General features: G+C 42.2%; 1 protein-coding gene and 1 long non-coding RNA gene across 8 annotated transcripts in view; one reads left to right on the top strand and one right to left on the bottom strand.

The window, feature by feature from the left end:
* Positions 1-18690, top strand: part of FLOT2 (flotillin 2) — a 125128-nt gene that overhangs the window by 26353 nt on the left and 80085 nt on the right. For 3 of the 7 annotated variants that reach the window (XM_068120720.2, XM_068120719.2, XM_068120717.2), the window contains exon 1: positions 17735-17892. The exons of 2 other annotated variants lie outside the window; for them this stretch is intronic. Coding sequence is in view for 3 of the 5 variants with exons in the window: in XM_068120719.2 (XP_067976820.1) it covers positions 17844-17892 (49 nt within the window). In the remaining 2 variants the exon portion in view is untranslated. Of the gene's footprint in view, positions 1-17717; positions 17893-18690 lie in introns of those variants that run through there. 2 more of the 7 variants (XM_068120718.2, XM_078780288.1) reach the window with 1 other exon arrangement.
* LOC144892634 (uncharacterized) lies at positions 1831-17545 on the bottom strand. Its single transcript, XR_013623836.1, has 2 exons — positions 17485-17545; positions 1831-1876 (listed from the first exon to the last, which is right to left on the bottom strand). It is a non-coding gene; the product is annotated as an uncharacterized LOC144892634 (long non-coding RNA).

Below are 18690 nucleotides of genomic sequence, written 5' to 3'. Positions count from 1 at the left end.
TTACCAGACGTCCATGCAGCTTAAGAAAATCGTGTCCTAACAGAATATCAGCACATAATGCGGGTAAAACCATAAGGTGCACATCAGGGAAAACCCGTCCTTTTAGCACGAGTTTCAATCGGCATTCCCCCTTCGTGCTGAGTCGAAGCCCCTGGGAAGCCATGAAGATCCGTCTCGTAGACCTCCAGATCCGCCATCCATGCCTGAGCACAAGTCGCTGGTCGATAAAACTATCCGTAGACCCTGTATCCACCAAGGCCCGAACACAATGGCCTTCGACCATGAGGGGAATAAGGGCTTGAGCCAGGCCAGACGAGGCTGCTGGGAGTGGGACTGAGCCCCCCGAATGGGTCGGACAAGCCTCGCGGGTGGATCCTATGCCAGCAGCAGTTTTGCGGTCGTGGCCGGAGTCTGCGTTGACCATGGGGAATCCATTAACGCCATCAGAGGGCTTTCCCAAGCATTCCGGTGTTTCGCGATTCAAAATCTGACAATTCTGACAGGAAAAGGCCTCCGTAGTATTTGAAATCGCCTTTTGACACTTTTGGCAGAAAAAGGCCTCCGTAGTATTTGAAATCGCCTTTTGACACTTTTGGCAGAAAAAGGCCTCCGTAGTATTCGAAATCGCCTTTTCCGGGGTGAGGGCCACCGTTAGCTCGTGGACGACACGAGGAGAACGTTCCGCTGGGGCTTGGCGAGGCTTCAAAGCCCCTTGCGTGGCCCGGAGTTTGGTCAACGACACGCACTTCGTGCCCGATGGAGGATGAGACGGTGGTGGCTGTCCGGTGACGCCCGCCAAGGACGTCTGAGCGCCCAGGGGCCCGCAGAGAGGGGCCCTCCCCTTCGAAGTCGGGTAAGGCGCCGGGTTTCGGGCTCGGCTCGTGGGCTCCGCAATGAGCCCATTCAAGTTCGCCCGGCCCGCGCGACCGCGACCGCGCGATTCAATGAGCCGCGAGCCGCGTGCCGTTTTCCTGCACACTCTCGCGTAATGTCCCTTTTGTGAGCACAAATGGCATATAGCGTCTCGTGCCGGACACACGAGCCGGGCATGGCGTGGCCCCCCACAGAAAAAGCATGCGGCCCCGCGTAAGGCCTTGGGTCTGGTCGTAACGGCAGCCGTCAGGGCTGGGTCTTCCTCCGGAGCATCCCGGAGTTCCGCGAGCGGGTCCGCGTCCTCGGCGGTAGCACTCTCCGGCCGGGCGTGTAGTGTAGTGCCCTGCAAGAGGCACGTGCGATCATAGGTGTTCGATTGCATCCGCGCTTCAGTGTATACTTTCCCTTGCTCGAGTGCCGTAGCGAAGGTCAGGTCGGTCTTCTCTAAGAGCTTGAGCCTTAGTTCCTGGGAGGAGACCCCTGCAATGAAGGCATCTAAAAGAAGATCATCCTGAGCCTGCGCGGGAGTCCGTGGCTCCCTGATGCTGTCCAGCAAGAGCTGCCGGAGCTCCTGGGCGTAGTGGTCCATCGCCTCGTTGGGTTGCTGACGTCGCGTTTGCAGCAAATATCGTGCATACACCGGGCTTTTTTCCTTTATGTACAGCCGTTTGAGCTCCGCGATGGAGAGGTCATACGTCGCGCATTGAGCGATGGAGTTGTACACCCGGTAGTCGATTTTTGAATGAAGTGTTGCGAGCTTCGCGGCAGCCGTCGGCGCGGTCTCAGGCCCGTCAAAATGATTCTCCAATGTTCTGAGCCAGCGCATCAGTTGCAAGCCACCATCCGGGGCTTGCGGGTCGGCGCAGAACACGGCAACCGTCAGCGTCTTGTTGCCAGCCATGTCGGTAGATCTAAATGCAATTAAGTGTTGTGGAAAACCAATCAGGTCCATGCAACTTTAGTCCAACGGGTGGTTTAATTGCATTTAGATCATAACATCATCCTGTAAAGTAGGAAATACAATAAGTATACGATGTGACATCACATGGGACCATTCATAACATTCAATGCAAGCAAGCTGGATATTCTATGCAGGCGTACCGTTAGCGAGTTGTGGAAGTGTAACTCAGCGTAACTTATTAATTGGCACTGGTAACTTATTAATTAACCTGGTAACAAAGCAGATATATTTTACATGCAAACTCTGTGAAAGACGAGTTTGTAAATGAGTCAGGAATGCGCCCGAACATGATAATCTTTTGTCCACCTGGTCACAGCCCCTGGCTGAAGCACCCCCCTATCGTTTGGTAAACGGAACTCACAACAGGAGGGGAGCGAGCTGATACCAGGACTTGGTACATGCATGACCTCGGGGCACCAGCGGAGAGGGGATTAAAATCCAGTTTGTCCATATAACGGGAGCAAACGTGGAAGTCGGGAGTACTTGCTGCGAGGAGCTCTGACCAACGGGAGTGTCGGAGGAACATCAGCCGAACGAGAAGGACCATGCGAAAAGAGTTAATCTCAGCCATTGAATAATGCGGTATTATTTGGTAAATGGAATGAAGTGAATAATAAACCAGACCTTTTGTAAACCTGTGTCCGGTCATTGGAGTCCTGTGAGTCTCACAGCTACAAATTCTTCAACAATCTGGAGGCACCGCTGGAATTTCGAGTGGACGTCGTCAAGGGTCAAGGTGAGCATGACCTCTTGGGGATCTGTCCATTATGAAATATGAATTCTGAAGATGGAGGATTTGGTGTGTGGGACTGGCGATTGTCCATAGGAAATACAAGGATGAAATGTGTTAAACGACTGTAGCAATTTATTTGTGTTTTTTTTCTCTAAATGATTTCTGTAAATACGTATTTTTGCGCTGGTCATTAAGGGTCTTACTGTGACCTGCGAGCAAACGGAGCAAGCGTGCACCTTGCGACCGTTTGCTTCCAGGACGTGTAAGGCCGGTACACTCGTTTACCCACCCGTACACGTATAAAGTACTTCTTTTTTTTTGCACTTGTTCAAAGCACTCGACTTGCTCGGCGCTCGGCGAGCGACAGGGAACCGGGAAAGGGAATTATATTTATATATATATATATTTCCAATATGGTATTGCGACAAAAAGGCTTATATCTTTGGAAACGACTGGTCGGATTTAGACAAATTAAAACTCGTTCGATCAACAAATAAATTCATGACAGACAATCCCACCTAATGCCGGTCCAGAATTACTATGAAAGATGGCGATTGGAAAAAAAATTGCATACCAACACTCCCTCACTGTCCCTCATTGTCCCTCATGTCCATTCCGGCACCCTGTCTCTTGCTCCCGTTTTTTTCCCTCCCTTTACTTCCCATTGGCGGACGTTTTGCGAGAAGCAAAGCGTTTTGCAGGAAGATAAATAGCATGGGTGAAACAAAACCAGTGCTGTTGTGTTGTTTTTTTTTGACGAAATTTGCCAGATAAATAGCATGGGTGACACGACGAAATGATTGGATTTTGGTTCAGGTCCGAATCCAGATCCGGCCTATCAGTGGGATACAAAACATAAACTGTTCACCAAGGCGGAGATATAATAATAATAATAATTCTGTATTATTTAGTTAACCAGTTTGTGTGAAACCTTAACCTAAATATAAAAATTGATCTGCTTGGTGTTAGTTTAAGGGCTGTTCCAAATTTATCCTGATTATGAGAGATAATTACAGGAAATGGTGTTTGTGAGTAACAACCACCCTCTGGTCGAGGCTCATAGAAGGGGTGATGCTTACTGATTCGGCACGCTTACAATAGGTGTTAATGGTGGGATGTCAGAGGTTTTGGTGTGGGTTAATGTTCACACTGTTTTGGAAAATAATGCTCGATGCAACATGATCCTAAAAAAAGAACCCAGCCCTACATCGAAAGATCAGGAAGGGAAGGAATGGAAAATTTGTCAAGGTTTGAAATTAATCGGACAAGTGGGTCCCAAGGTATGGTCACCGTACTCGCAAGCCGTTCGCTTTGGCTTTGCGAATGGACCAAACCATTGCATGTAAATAGGAGGGGGGTTCTGTGGTCGTTACTGCCACGTGGTTTCAAAGTTTTTGTTGTTGCTTGCACGTGTGTTTTTTTTTGCAAGCACGTACGGGCAAGCGCGTACGTGCGGGCACGCCCTAGTATATATAAATAGAGGTAATATTGAGTTACGGAATTAATTACTTTCAACAATGCAAAGGGTGACAAGATATGAGATTTAATGGGATTTTAATAAGATTTAATGGGATTTTAATAAGATTTTAATGGGATTTTAATAAGATTTTAAGGGGATTTTAATGGGATAAATTGGGAACAGATAGAGAGAGACAGACAGAGAGAGAGAGAACATAGAGAGAGACAGACAGACAGACAGAGAGAGAAACACAGAGAGAGACAGAAAGAGAGACAGACAGACAGACAGAGAGAGAGAGAGAGAAAAGAGAGAAAGAGAGACATAGAGACAAACAGAGATAAATATGATAGTCAGACACATAGAGAGAGACAGACAGACAGACAGAGAGAGAGAGACAGAAAAGAAAGAGAGAGAGACATAGAGACAAACAGAGATAAAGATGATAGTCAGACACATAGAGAGAGACAGACAGACAGACAGAGAGAGAAACACAGAGAGAGACAGAAAGAGAGACAGACAGACAGACAGAGAGAGAGAGAGAGAAAAGAAAGAAAGAGAGACATAGAGACAAACAGAGATAAAGATGATAGTCAGACACATAGAGAGAGACAGACAGAGAGAGATAGACAGAGTGAGACAGAAAGTGAGAAAGAGAGACAGACAGAGAGAGAGAGAACATAGAGAGAGACAGACAGACAGACAGAGAGAGAAACACAGAGAGAGACAGAAAGAGAGACAGACAGACAGACAGAGAGAGAGAGAGAGAAAAGAGAGAAAGAGAGACATAGAGACAAACAGAGATAAATATGATAGTCAGACACATAGAGAGAGACAGACAGACAGACAGAGAGAGAGAGACAGAAAAGAAAGAGAGAGAGACATAGAGACAAACAGAGATAAAGATGATAGTCAGACACATAGAGAGAGACAGACAGACAGACAGAGAGAGAGAGACAGAAAAGAAAGAGAGAGAGACATAGAGACAAACAGAGATAAAGATGATAGTCAGACACATAGAGAGAGACAGACAGACAGACAGAGAGAGAGAGAGAGAAAAGAGAGAAAGAGAGACATAGAGACAAACAGAGATAAATATGATAGTCAGACACATAGAGAGAGACAGACAGACAGACAGAGAGAGAGAGACAGAAAAGAAAGAGAGAGAGACATAGAGACAAACAGAGATAAAGATGATAGTCAGACACATAGAGAGAGACAGACAGACAGAGAGAGAGAGACAGAAAAGAAAGAGAGAGAGACATAGAGACAAACAGAGATAAAGATGATAGTCAGACACATAGAGAGAGACAGACAGACAGAGAGAGATAGACAGAGTGAGACAAAGTGAGAAAGAGAGACAGACAGAGAGAGAGAGACAGAAAAGAAAGAGAAAGAGACATAGAGACAAACAGAGATAAAGATGATAGTCAGACACATAGAGAGAGACAGACAGACAGACAGAGAGAGATAGACAGAGTGAGACAAAGGGAGAAAGAGAGACAGACAGAGAGAGAGAGACAGAAAAGAAAGAGAGAGAGACATAGAGACAAACAGAGATAAAGATGATAGTCAGACACATAGAGAGAGACAGACAGACAGACAGAGAGAGAAACACAGAGAGAGACAGAAAGAGAGACAGACAGACAGACAGAGAGAGAGAGAGAGAGAGAAAAGAAAGAAAGAGAGACATAGAGACAAACAGAGATAAAGATGATAGTCAGACACATAGAGAGAGACAGACAGAGAGAGATAGACAGAGTGAGACAGAAAGTGAGAAAGAGAGACAGACAGAGAGAGATAGACAGAGAGAGAAAGAGAGAGAGACATAGAGACAAACAGAGATAAAGATGATAGTCAGACACATAGAGAGAGACAGACAGACAGACAGACAGAGAGAGATAGACAGAGAGAGACAGAAAGTGAGAGAGAGACACAGACAGACAGAAAGAGAGACAGAAAAAGAGAGAACATTTTTGGGAACGTTTTTCACATTACTTTCCTGCAACATTGAAATAATGTTGTTGTAAAACGTTTCCACAACGTCGCTACAACGTTTCACTTTCGTTGTTGCAACGTTTTGCTCCAACGTTTTGGGAACATTCAAATGTTGTGTTTTGCTGATGCTAATTACCTGAGGTAATTACAGTAATTGCAGTTTCGGTAATTACAGTAATTACAGTAATCATTACAGTAATTGCAGTAATCTTATTACAGTAATTACATTACATTAACTCAGGCACCTGTCGAGTAAGGAAGCTGATATTTGGACATGACACTGACCAAGTGATGTGGCTGTCAAGGAAAATATTGATTTATTGATTAATCATTTAATAAATTAACCCGTTGATTTATAAATGACTTATTTAATTTAAAGTCCTCAGAAATACATCTTCGGATGAAATACTTACAGATTGGTTATGCTAAGAGCCAATTGATTAAGGAAAATATTTTGTGATGGCCATATTGGCAATTTCGTGGCCATATTCGTGGCAACTCAGTTAGTGCCACTGCACCTTTAAAATGCATCCCTGCGTTCATTTTTCGATCGATTGAGTTGAAATTTTGAACACTCGGATCTGGACTGTCGGTGTTAACGACTCTAGCACGCACTCGTCCAATCAGGATGGAGCGGTATGGTCCCCGGATTATCACTGCCCGCAGTTTTAATTAGTTTTACTTTTTCTCTTGGTCATATAATTTTGAAGACATGCATGTCATGATAGAGGAAATGTTTGTTCTGTTAAACGGAATAAATGTTGTTTATTTGTGTGGGTGTGTATTTTTGTGTATTTTGGATATATTTTCACGACTAATTCCAGTTATCATCCTGCAAAAGGTCTGCTCGTTCTTTTTCCTTTGAGTCGTAAATTCCTGTTGAACTCTCATTAAAATGCGGAATTAAGTACGCTGTGTGATGATGGAGATCCTTGATGACGAATCAGGAATAGTGAATGAGCAAACAAATATCACGGATGGTACACCGAATAGGGAAAATGTAGATGAAACCCCTTTTGCTCAGGTGCTGTGTAGCGCTGCACAAAGATCCATATGAGCGGGGCCTGGGTGCTGTGTAATTAGTACACAAAGAGCCAATTACCAGGGTGCTGAATAAACACAAAGATCCATTTTTTGGAGCTGGTTCTCCCGGTGCTGTGATTTATTCAAAGAACCAAAATCTTGTAAGAATTAAGATATGATTTGTCGACATCATAAATACTTTAATATATGTAACGATTTTTGTAACGATCATCCTGCAAAAGGTCTGCTCGTTCTTTTTCCTTTGAGTCGTAAATTCCTGTTGAATTCTCATTAGAATGCGGAATTAAGTACGCTGTGTGATGATGGAGATCCTTGATGACGAATCAGGAATAGTGAATGAGCAAACAAATATCACGGATGCTGCGGCTGGAGCAGGGGAAGCGATTTTTGAATTGTTCAATGATTATTCGATATTGTTATGACTTATTGTCAATAGGTATACTAAGTGGCCATGAGGTAGCCTGTTGCTATGTACAGTTTTATTCTATTGTTGATTATACCACATAGCTGTGGTGATAAAGGAAATGTTCGTTTAAATAGATGATTATGATAGGACCATGACTATAAAATCATGATGATTATTATGAATGATATCATAGGGTTCAAATGCAGAATGCTGCATGAACTTGGGAAAGAACTTTCAAGCCCTATGGGATAAATTGGGTATTACAAGCGATGGAGTTTCAAAATTTAGCATGATTGAAGGAATTTTACAGTCTTATTTCAGGAGTTTTACGAAATTTATATTGCCAAGAGATTTTGGATACTATTAAAAGAAAAATGATGAGATATTTTTCCCAATGAACTTTAATATCTGCCATCCATTTTGGCTGTCTCACGAATGAAGGATGAGTTGCCTTTAGTGGTTGCAAAGAAAATTTGTGGAGACCAGGCAAAATGGGGAAATATGTCAGATATGACCCTAGGACAGGACGGTGATTCATCAATTGACATGAGGTACGAACCCGAGGTGACGACCGATGAAATTCGATCTCAGTCAATGGATGGACCTGTCCTGACATCATTGGGGAAAGGGCTTATGCAAGGAGACATCCAAAATGATTAATTTGATTTATTGATGAATATTGATGAATTAATTGAAATTGAATGATTGATTGAATCTAATTGATTGAATTTAATTGAATAAATTTAACTGAATAAATTGAACTGAATAAATTGAATTGAATATATTGATTGTTTGATTGATGAAAATGCGGTCTCAAGAAAGAAGCTTTGATATCTTTGCGAGATATTATCAATGTGGAGACAACCTGGGAAAATTGAGCAAGGTGGTGAGTTTATATACAGATATATATGTGCGGTTACCATTGTGTGATTTCCCCGTCAACAGAGCGGACACCTGAGGATTCACCCATTTCATACTGACCCTCTGGCTCATCTGCAAATACTGATCTGTGAGATTGGATTGTGCAAAAGCCACGGCTGAGGGAGATTCTCTGGAAATCACCGTGTGAACAGGTGGAGAGACCCTTCCTGGAGGTACGAGTGAAGCTTTAGAGGAACAAACTACAACACATCCAACGCTACTTTGATAAAAGGCAGAATGGGAAATGGAGCCTGCAAGAATACACAAGGACAACCAGAGATTCCACAAAAAAGGTACTTGTACACATCATATGTACGACCGTTATGGTGCAGAAGCTATAAAACAGGTCGAGAATTGGTATTTGTGGACAAAGGGACATGATGAGGAGTTTCCAAGAGATGGTACATTTGAGCGAAGTCGATTGGAAAGATTGGAACAAAGATTGAAAGCCAGGAAGAGACAGAATCTAACGGTAGACTGGCTTGCATTCCATCTTTGGGATGGTGAATCCAGACAACGGGAACAGCAAGAACGGATAACGGATCTAGAACTTAAAATAAAAAGGATACAGGATACAGTGGAGGAGACAAATGCACAACTGCCCTCGAAATTAGGAATGAAAGTGACGGTTGTCCCATCTGATTTCCAGTTGTCTCCCCAAAAAGGACGGTACAGAGAATTTTTTCGTGTTTCAGGAGACAACGAGAGATTGCAGTGGCAACTCAGGGATGTAGAGATGCAGCCCAGCAATACAAATGCACAGGTGGACAGAGCAGGTAACGACAGAAGCCGGTGCTTCAACTGTGGAGAGATGGGACACTGGATAAGGAGATGCCCATATCTGAGCAGAAGACAATTTCAACAAAGAAACCAAGGACAAAGAAACCAAGGACAAAGAAACCAAGATCAAGGGTACCAGTGCTGACCGATACCTCAGACAATGATTAGGCCTTCATTGCGACAAATCCCAAATGACGATTGGCCTCAACAAATTAGATTACTGGACAAACATGAATAACTGTCGATGATTCTTGGGTCTGAAAAGTTTTCGGAGCAAGAATTATTCATTTTTTCTTTTGCTTGGAAGCAAAATGATAATTAATTGATCAAATGCCGAAATTGGATCTTTTATGTTGGGCACACAATTTTAAATTTACAAAGTTGGAACAATTGCTTTGCAAATTTTAAACCAAGGGACAAGGGTCACATGATGATCAGGTGGGAATTTCGGACTATTGTTCCACACGATTGATAAGTCAGTGGTCGACTGACATGTAAATGGGTGTGTAGTCAAATTTGGATAAATTATTGTGGGAACTGAAAGGGTAATTTCAATGTGACATCATAGGGGTTTTCTAAGAATAAACTTTTTGGTCCATTTGTGTATTAGCATTTATAAAAAATTGAAGGACAAATTTTATGAAATTGAAATAAAATTGACACCCATCTTGATCTGTAAATAATAGTTCCAACGCAAACAAATACGCATAATGCATGTGTGTGTGTATTTTTTGTGTGTCAATGTTAGTGTTTTTTTATTGTTTTGTGTATCAATCTTACAAGATTGTTGACACCGACAGTGTGCCTGTCTGGAAATGGATAGTTTTATGTGGATGGGATTGAATATGCAGAGAATCCGTAAAATAAAATAGAAATAAAATTTGATTATGAACATTATCTCGTTTGTCAAGGGAGATGGAATATAAAGATTTGATGTGCTGGGTTATGAGCAGCCATTAATTAAATAGTAAAATTGTGAGTAATTTGGGGATTCCATTTTTGATAGAATTTATATGAGAATAATAGCTATTTATGGATATGAGCTTCATAAAAAGAAATGAGGGAGTACAAAATTATCCAAATTTGGGAGAGGTCTTACACTGACTTCCCAGAATACTCTGCTCATGGATTTATATATATATATATAAACTTGAATTTTATCAGCATATAAATTGTGCTGCATGTATGGATGTGTATTAGGCATAGATGATATGGGAAAATAGTAAAGAAAATCTTGCTGATTTGAACAATTGTGAGTTTTAAAACGGAATGCATTGTGCATCTTAAACCAAGGGGCAGACATGAACGCACTGTTACGTTATTTATACCCAGAACGCGCTGTTACGTGTACCTGCAACATATTTGTTAATCTCGCACACCTATATTGGCATACTGGTGTCAGTAGTACTCACTGGGTGCATAGAAATGGATGAGCAACAGTTAAGGGGGTGTAAAAAACACTTACTTGGATATTTTCTACAAAAGTAGGGGTTTCAATAAGTGGTACCATACACATGGGATTCATCAAATTAAGTTTTGGAGTTCAAACAAAGTCACTGGTTAACAGATGGGAATGGATAGTAAATAAATTCTTCGATGCTGGGTAAATGAAGTGAGATATTACAAAGACTTATTAGAGCTATTGTTCTTCCTTGCAGCAGTGGGAGAAAATTTAGATCCAACATAATGAATCTATAAATGAATGTGATAGGGATAATATCCTCAATTTGTACTAATTATTTGATTGTGGGTAAAGGAATTAAGTTATCGTAGTGGATTGTTAACAGCAGCCTGAAAATGTCCTGAGAGTGTGCATCCATGTAATCAGAAATCCCAGATTTGTTTTTTACAAACAACATTTTGGTAGAGATCTTATGTGGAACACTTCCTTGGTAGATAAAAAACGGTACTGCATGCTGGCAGCCACTTTTGCGGCCAGTTAGGCCAAACAAATTGAGAGGAAATTGTAGTTAAATACGTAAGTTACACATGGCTATTTGAAAAAAAAAAGAAAAAAAAAAAAGGAAATTTGTTGAGATGGGAAACATTTTTCGAAGGTTTATTAAGGTGTTATAATATGACATGTGGCAAGGCAAACTATTGGATGGGAAAATTAGATCTGGCTATAGAATAAATTTATTGACCCCTTGAAGTTAATTCTTCGAATCATTGTTTCACTGGCATTTTTTGTTCAAATTGGAAATAGTTTGGTAGAGCTTTGGTTAAAACCTTTGGTTGCGGTATCTTGGAACGAAATGATAAACCATAGGAGATTGATAAGAATAGAAAAAATATGGACCCAAAATAGAAAGTTGGATTCATGCCCCTCATTGCAAGCAAGCACATGGGGCTAAGATGGACGATCCCACAGAAAATGAGGCTGCACCTAGCAGCCCAGCAGAACATTCAGTGGCAGATAAATGATAGTCGTGATTTACAGTCATTTGAAATACATTTTAACACCCCTTGCATTGATAAACATTACATTTTCAACATGTATTCCTACTTGGGATAGTGACATTTATTTGCCTACATGACATACAATTACCTACTGATATTAATACAACATGAGTGAAAAATGTATCACAACTACACTCATGATCAGGGGATTGAGTTCAACCCCGGGAAAAAGGGGGATCAGGGTAAGACAAATAATCTGATTATGTTACATATTAAGGGATTTTCTTTATTTACCTTTTAGGAAGCTTGTTAGTTTGGTATATAATGTTAAATGTCATCGACATATAACTATGTCATAGGTATGAATATATACAAGGAGTAGCAGACTTGTTTGTTGGTTTAGTAGTTATATTGGCAATTGTTTTAGTGGTGGCTTGCTTGAAAGCCTTAGTGACGGTGTGTTTGAATAAGGTAACCAACAACACGATGATAACGCATGAAGTGACAAATGAGGAAAGAAATGTGGAACCAGAAAAGGAAGACTTTTATGGCGACATAAATACTGAGATTAAAAGATTAAATTAAGTGATGTTGCAAATGAAACAGTAGAATTAAGATAATGGCATAACGACAATGTTATGAGTTGTGTCAATTACAATATCAGTGAACTCATATCACCACGAGTGACACACTGTTAGAAAAAAGAGGGAAAAGAAAAAGTGGAGAGGAATTATGGTAATAATACATTATGCTTAATTTGTTGGTTTGAAAAAAAAATTGTTGTTGGGAATTAGGTATTCCCGTTTGTGATTGTAATCATATACAATGCTATTCTTAGTTTAGTAATAAAATACATACCTGATTGAATATTATTTGTGTGACGCATATAAATGAATATAACTTTTTGTGTTAAGGAAAAACAACAAATTGTTGAATGTGAAACTGTCGGAAGATATACATGATTATGCTGATTTCATGGTAAGATGCACCCTATCTGATTCAGTGTGTGCGGAAAGCAGATTCAGATGTGACTGAGCATAAGGATAAGATGAGATCACATTTTGGAGGGATTGCTAACGGAATTGGGAAGAAGTTCGAGAAAGAAAATTTGTGGCTAAAAAATGAAGTTAATCGTGGCATACACCCTCTTTCTCAAAGAATGATGAAGACATTCTCCCGTGTAACTTGGAGATGAATGCTTACCTTCACCAAGGAAATTTATGTGACCATTTGCCTGGATCACACTGCAACATATGAAAGAAAGGCGATCACTTACTCTTGTTCGAAGGCTTCGAACATTCACCACATCAGAAGTTGCAGGACAACGACATTTTACCTGCAACCTCTGTGAAATGCGGGGACATATGTTATTACTTCACCAACGTCCAGGGAACCAGCATGGAGCTGCAAAAAACGGCTGTGCCCTTGTCACAACAGCTGTGCACGATTCTGCTGGTTGCTCCTGGTAAGGACCATGAATGACCTGAACACCATGGTCCCAACATCATTGTGGATGCATCCGGCATCCCTGTTCCACATCTTGCTGGCCAATCAACGTCACACCAATACTTGCTGCCCACTCACAATGAGGGTGGAGGCAAGTCGACTACAACTGGGTGAAGGCCGTGTTCAGGAATTACTATGGTTTACAGCAAAAAGTGGCAAGAATGCTACAAGGAGAGCAGGGTCAGTCTATGACTCCGCAATGTTACCACAACAGCGAAATCCTACACGAAGTAGTGCAGGAGCTATGAAGACATTAGGAGAAAATGTTTCATACCAGGATTCAAACACAAGTGATCAGCCCTTCCTTTCAAACAAAGTCAACATTTGTGTGGAGGCAAACGTTTTTTACCAGATGGTGCAGATGCTTTACAAAACTTGAAAATGAAGTGAAATTGTTGTATCTTGGTGATGGTGAAGTGTTGTTTTGAAAATATATTTGTGATGCAAATGCAATAGATTGAACGATATGGAAGGAGTCAATGACCAACGAAATGTTTTGTGATTCTTGCAGGATGACGGTGTATGCCCAAGGGAATTTGATTACCAAAGTGATTGATTATTTACTTATACTTGTAATGATGTTTACTTGTAGTGATTGATTATTTACTTATACTTGTAATGATGTTTACTTGTAGTGATTGATTGTTTACTTATATTGATGTTTAGATTAATGGTTAATATAAACAAAAAACAAAAAGATGAGGGAATTGTGGAAGTGTAACTCAGCGTAACTTATTAATTGGCACTGGTAACTTATTAATTAACCTGGTAACAAAGCAGATATATTTTACATGCAAACTCTGTGAAAGACGAGTTTGTAAATGAGTCAGGAATGCGCCCGAACATGATAATCTTTTGTCCACCTGGTCACAGCCCCTGGCTGAAGCACCCCCCTATCGTTTGGTAAACGGAACTCACAACAGGAGGGGAGCGAGCTGATACCAGGACTTGGTACATGCATGACCTCGGGGCACCAGCGGAGAGGGGATTAAAATCCAGTTTGTCCATATAACGGGAGCAAACGTGGAAGTCGGGAGTACTTGCTGCGAGGAGCTCTGACCAACGGGAGTGTCGGAGGAACATCAGCCGAACGAGAAGGACCATGCGAAAAGAGTTAATCTCAGCCATTGAATAATGCGGTATTATTTGGTAAATGGAATGAAGTGAATAATAAACCAGACCTTTTGTAAACCTGTGTCCGGTCATTGGAGTCCTGTGAGTCTCACAGCTACAAATTCTTCAACAGAGTCTACCACATGTAACGTGTCACAGGAGAAGTCTCAGAGCACCGTCCGCAGCAGCGGGTCTTATAGTCACGCCCCTAGCGGTGTCAACGAGCAGCGAGCATCACCCCGGGTTCAGTACGAATACGATTTCACTACAGTGCCGCGAACACTTCGAGGGCCACGCCCGGCGAGCTGTCCGGAGCGAACGGCGCCAGGACGCGTTTGGAGTGCATACTTTTCCTTCCTCCTTTTCCATGCGTGAGTGAGTGGGCCCTTGTCCGGGGATTAAGTAAGATTGACTAAGTATCTGCCCTGTGTCTCTTCTCTTTACCCTGATCACTGTGTAATTGTAAATAAACCTGTGTTCTTCCTTCCATTTGACCGTGCACATAATTTCACACCATTGGCCTAGCATCGCACGAATAAAACCGCTCAAATCGGGTTCAATAGGAATTAACGGCACGGGTCACATGACATGCGAACCGCTCGGCGTATTAGATTAGCGTGACCCGTGTGAGGTCCAGTCCCCGTTCTCGTGGCGGCGTGTGTATCGAAGGTACGTATACCAGATACCCTTCCGCACACTCGCTACGGGAGTGGCGACTCGGCCTCGTGGACTCGAAGCTCGAAGGGGGAAAAGGGTTTAACCCCCCTCTGTACGTCGACGGGCTCGAGAGATTTTTTATTTTTTTATTTTTTTTAATACAAGATCGAGGCTCGTGAAAGAGCTAAAAATATCATACGCAACAATCCGCATCAATATCATACGTATCAAATCTGGTACGACTTGGGGAGCTCATCAAGAAAGTCTCATACTCCGATGCAAAGCCATTATCTGCTCTCAATATGTCTATGGCAGCAAGGCCTTTGGGGGTATGTCCAAAACCAACCACAAAAAACTGGAAGCCATTCAGTCCAAAGGACTCTGTATGAATGTATGGGGAGGAGAGGGTGGGTTTAAAAGCACTCTTCTTGTGTCTGCCCTTGTGGAAGCTGGTAAGATTCCCTTGCCTCTCCGCTGGGAAATTTCCAGTTTTAAATATTGGGCTAAGCTAATTTCCTCCGGGGATAACCATCCTGTTAAAGCTTTGTTTTCAGACACATACAACAACAACACAACAGGCATTTTAGGGCCATTTTCCCTGCTAGAGTGGGGGTTAGCCTGTTTTCAGACACATGTGAATACCAAAAGCTCGACAGAAACTCTGATTCATCTCCTTCCGGACTAGCATGTACGAGGACGCTCAAATAAATGGATTTGGATTCTTTACCTGTAAATCCCGCAAATAAAGTGGCAATTTGGCCCCCTTAGACTCAAGAAGCCTATCGTATCCACCTACCTATATGGGGTAAAACTGATAGGGACAACCCAGTTGTGACATCATGTAACCAGGCAGTCGAATATATATCAACATGGTTTGGGGTCAATCCTTCAGATGGTTGAAAAGAATCCTCACTGGTGAGAACAACTGCTACTATTTGCATTCCAGATGTCAGGTTGATAAAGTCTGTTTGATGGCCATTCGGTATTCTTGGCTCAGGTCTTTGTCAGTTTTGGTTTGATCTGGAGTGGATAATTGACTTTAACCCCTCAGCGCAGTCATCTTTTCCAATCCGCTGAGGCATTGGAGTCCTTACAGTCTGGATGCAGGTACAACCTGGTTCTTGAGGTCATACATCGAATAACAACAACAACAACAACAACAACAACAACAACAACATGCATTTTAAGGCCATTTTCCCTGCTAGAGCGGGGGTTAGCCTTGCGGTCCCCATGACAATCTTCTCCAATTTGCCCTATTTTCTGCATCTCCCCTTGTTAAACCCCTTGCCCGCATTTCTTCTTCCACCATCTTTAGCCAAGTCTTTCTCGGTCTTCCCCGTCCTCTACTTCCTTCTACATTCATTTCCATCACTCTTCTCAACCAGTCACTTTCATCCTTCCTCAACACATGACCAATACATCGGTCATAGATCGAATTAATATCACCAATTGGAAGGGCTTGGTCCTTGACCTGTGCTCAATTTCTGACCATGTGGGCATTGGAGGCAATGAGGCCTGCGGTCAAGCTCTCATGTCAGATTTTGAAACCCAAAACCCTCTGCGACCGTCGGAACTTTTTATGTAATTATGGATGAGATTGAAAAAAATGGCAATTTCAGTGGGAGACCTCCACCAAGGGGATATTCGCTCCTTTAAGGTCCACTCTTTGTTGAATCCTCTGTTTTCTCGAAGAGACCAAGTAATCCTTTATACAGGCTATTTACACAGGATAAGGTGTCACCCTGCGGGCTTCTGCGAGCGATGTAAGTTTCCCGAAGATTTCGAACACCTCTTTATACAACGAGAACGGCACTAAGTAGAGAGCATATCTCCGCCTGGTGAACAGTTTACGTTTTGGATCTCAGAGTAGACCAGAAAATCACAATACAGAATCACATTTAATCAAAATCAATCACAGGAATCACCATAGGTCCAGTCTTTCATACCCGTATCTACTCCTCGTTTTTGGCCATATGACTCAATGGTGAAGAATCACTTAAAATTTTTTACTAGCCGGATCCGGATCCGTATCTTCACCAACATTGAATCGATTCTTCCTCATCACGCACAAAACCTTTCCACCAAGTTTCGTCCAAATCCATCCACAACTTTTTGAGATAACCTGCAATGTATCGTTTTGGCCCCATCTCCCAATGGTGAAGAATCACTTAAATTTTTAAATAATTCTCATATCCGAATCCATATTTCGATGTTCACCAAAATCGAATCGAATCGTCCTTGTCAGACACCCAACAACTCCACCAAGTTTTGTCCAAATCCATCCACAACATTTTGAGATATTGTCATGTATGATGGTGCAAATATTGCCTGTTTTAGTCTGTCGTAGTCTGTCGAGATACCTTACAGATATCCTGCTATGTATCGTTTTTGGCCCTATCTCCCAAAGGTGAAGAATCACCTAAAAAATTCTAGTAGCCGGATCCGAATCCGGATCTTCACCCAAATCATCTCTGCCAAATTTCATCCGAATCCGTCCACAACCTTTTGGGATATTTTGTTCACAAACGGACAGACAGTGGTGAAAACACAACCTCCATCCACCTCTGGTGGTGGAGGTAACAAGGTCCTTTGTAAGGGCGACCTATAAGTATAACTACAAGTACCGTACAACTTACAAGTCTTGCCTTTTCCACTGTAGCCTACGAGATATGCATATGGAGATCAGTTGGTTAGACCTACCGGATATACTATGCCGGTTGAACCATAAGCACCTTCGACTCTGCAAATCGGCTATAAAATTCGTTTAAGAAACGGATCAAACCATATAAAATCTTCCGGAACTTGTCGGCTCCCACGAAGTTGATGTGCGTGGCGTATATAGAGCCTGGCGGCTCGGAAAAAGTCATTTAAACGAAAAGAAGAAGAAGAATCATAAGGAAGAAGAAGAAGAACCCTGAGGCCTCCTGGTAAAGTCGATGAAGACGTGGATTGGGTGAAGGCCGTGAAGCTGAACTGTCATTCGCAGGGTTCAATCATGGGGAACTGTCAGACGGTGGGACCAAATGAGGCGTTGGTGGTTTCAGGTAAACTTGCGACTGAAGGCTTTTTACAATGTTCTGGCGGAACACCAGACAGGAGTATCAATTGATTTTGTCGTCGGGCGTGGCGCCATCACATCAGCTTGATATCGGTTCGGGGCGGAGTACTCTATAGGATTGATCTTTATCCCGGCGTGTAGTGTACACGACGTGATACTATTCATACATCTGTTAGACGGATTTTCTCTATTTCGTTGTAGTCGTGATACGGACGATCCCACGCGCGGAAATCTCGAACAGATTTGCATGCCTTGTCACGTGATCGCTAAGCGCTTCAGTGTTGTGCAATGTGGCGTGAACGGGTTTTTACAGATCTTTGTCTTTGTTGTTGCATTGCAAAACTTGTTTTGGCGGTGTATCTGTATGTTTAGCCAGAGTTTTACGCGCGATTAAAAGAAAAATCAACAAATCTCAATTCCCGGTCACCGAGCGACTCGGCATGATGTTTTCGGTCAAGACTCGATCGATAAACTCCCTTACAACTAAAGTCCATCATGAACATCCAGATTTTGAAAGTTTGCTGTTAAAACGTGCTTTGACTTCTAAGTGAAGTCGAATAGAAAACTACAGGTTTTCTGGTGTGCCCCTCGCTACTGATGGTGATACTCATTATAAATTACTTTACAATAAACTTCAAAGTAAGAGACCATCATGCTTAATATGCAATGGTTGCTTATGCAATCAACCTGTGATTTTTTTTTTTAATGCTCAGTATCAAGCAAGGAAGCAGCACGGAGCATTTTTACCTTTGTCACCAATCCATATCCATATTATATCGTATAT

Source organism: Myxine glutinosa, chromosome 6 (assembly GCF_964187855.1).
Source record: "Myxine glutinosa chromosome 6, kmMyxGlut1.1, whole genome shotgun sequence".
Lineage (NCBI taxonomy): Eukaryota > Metazoa > Chordata > Myxini > Myxiniformes > Myxinidae > Myxine > Myxine glutinosa.
Note: the sequence above shows the minus strand (reverse complement) of the source record. Positions and strands in the feature narration are given on the sequence as shown.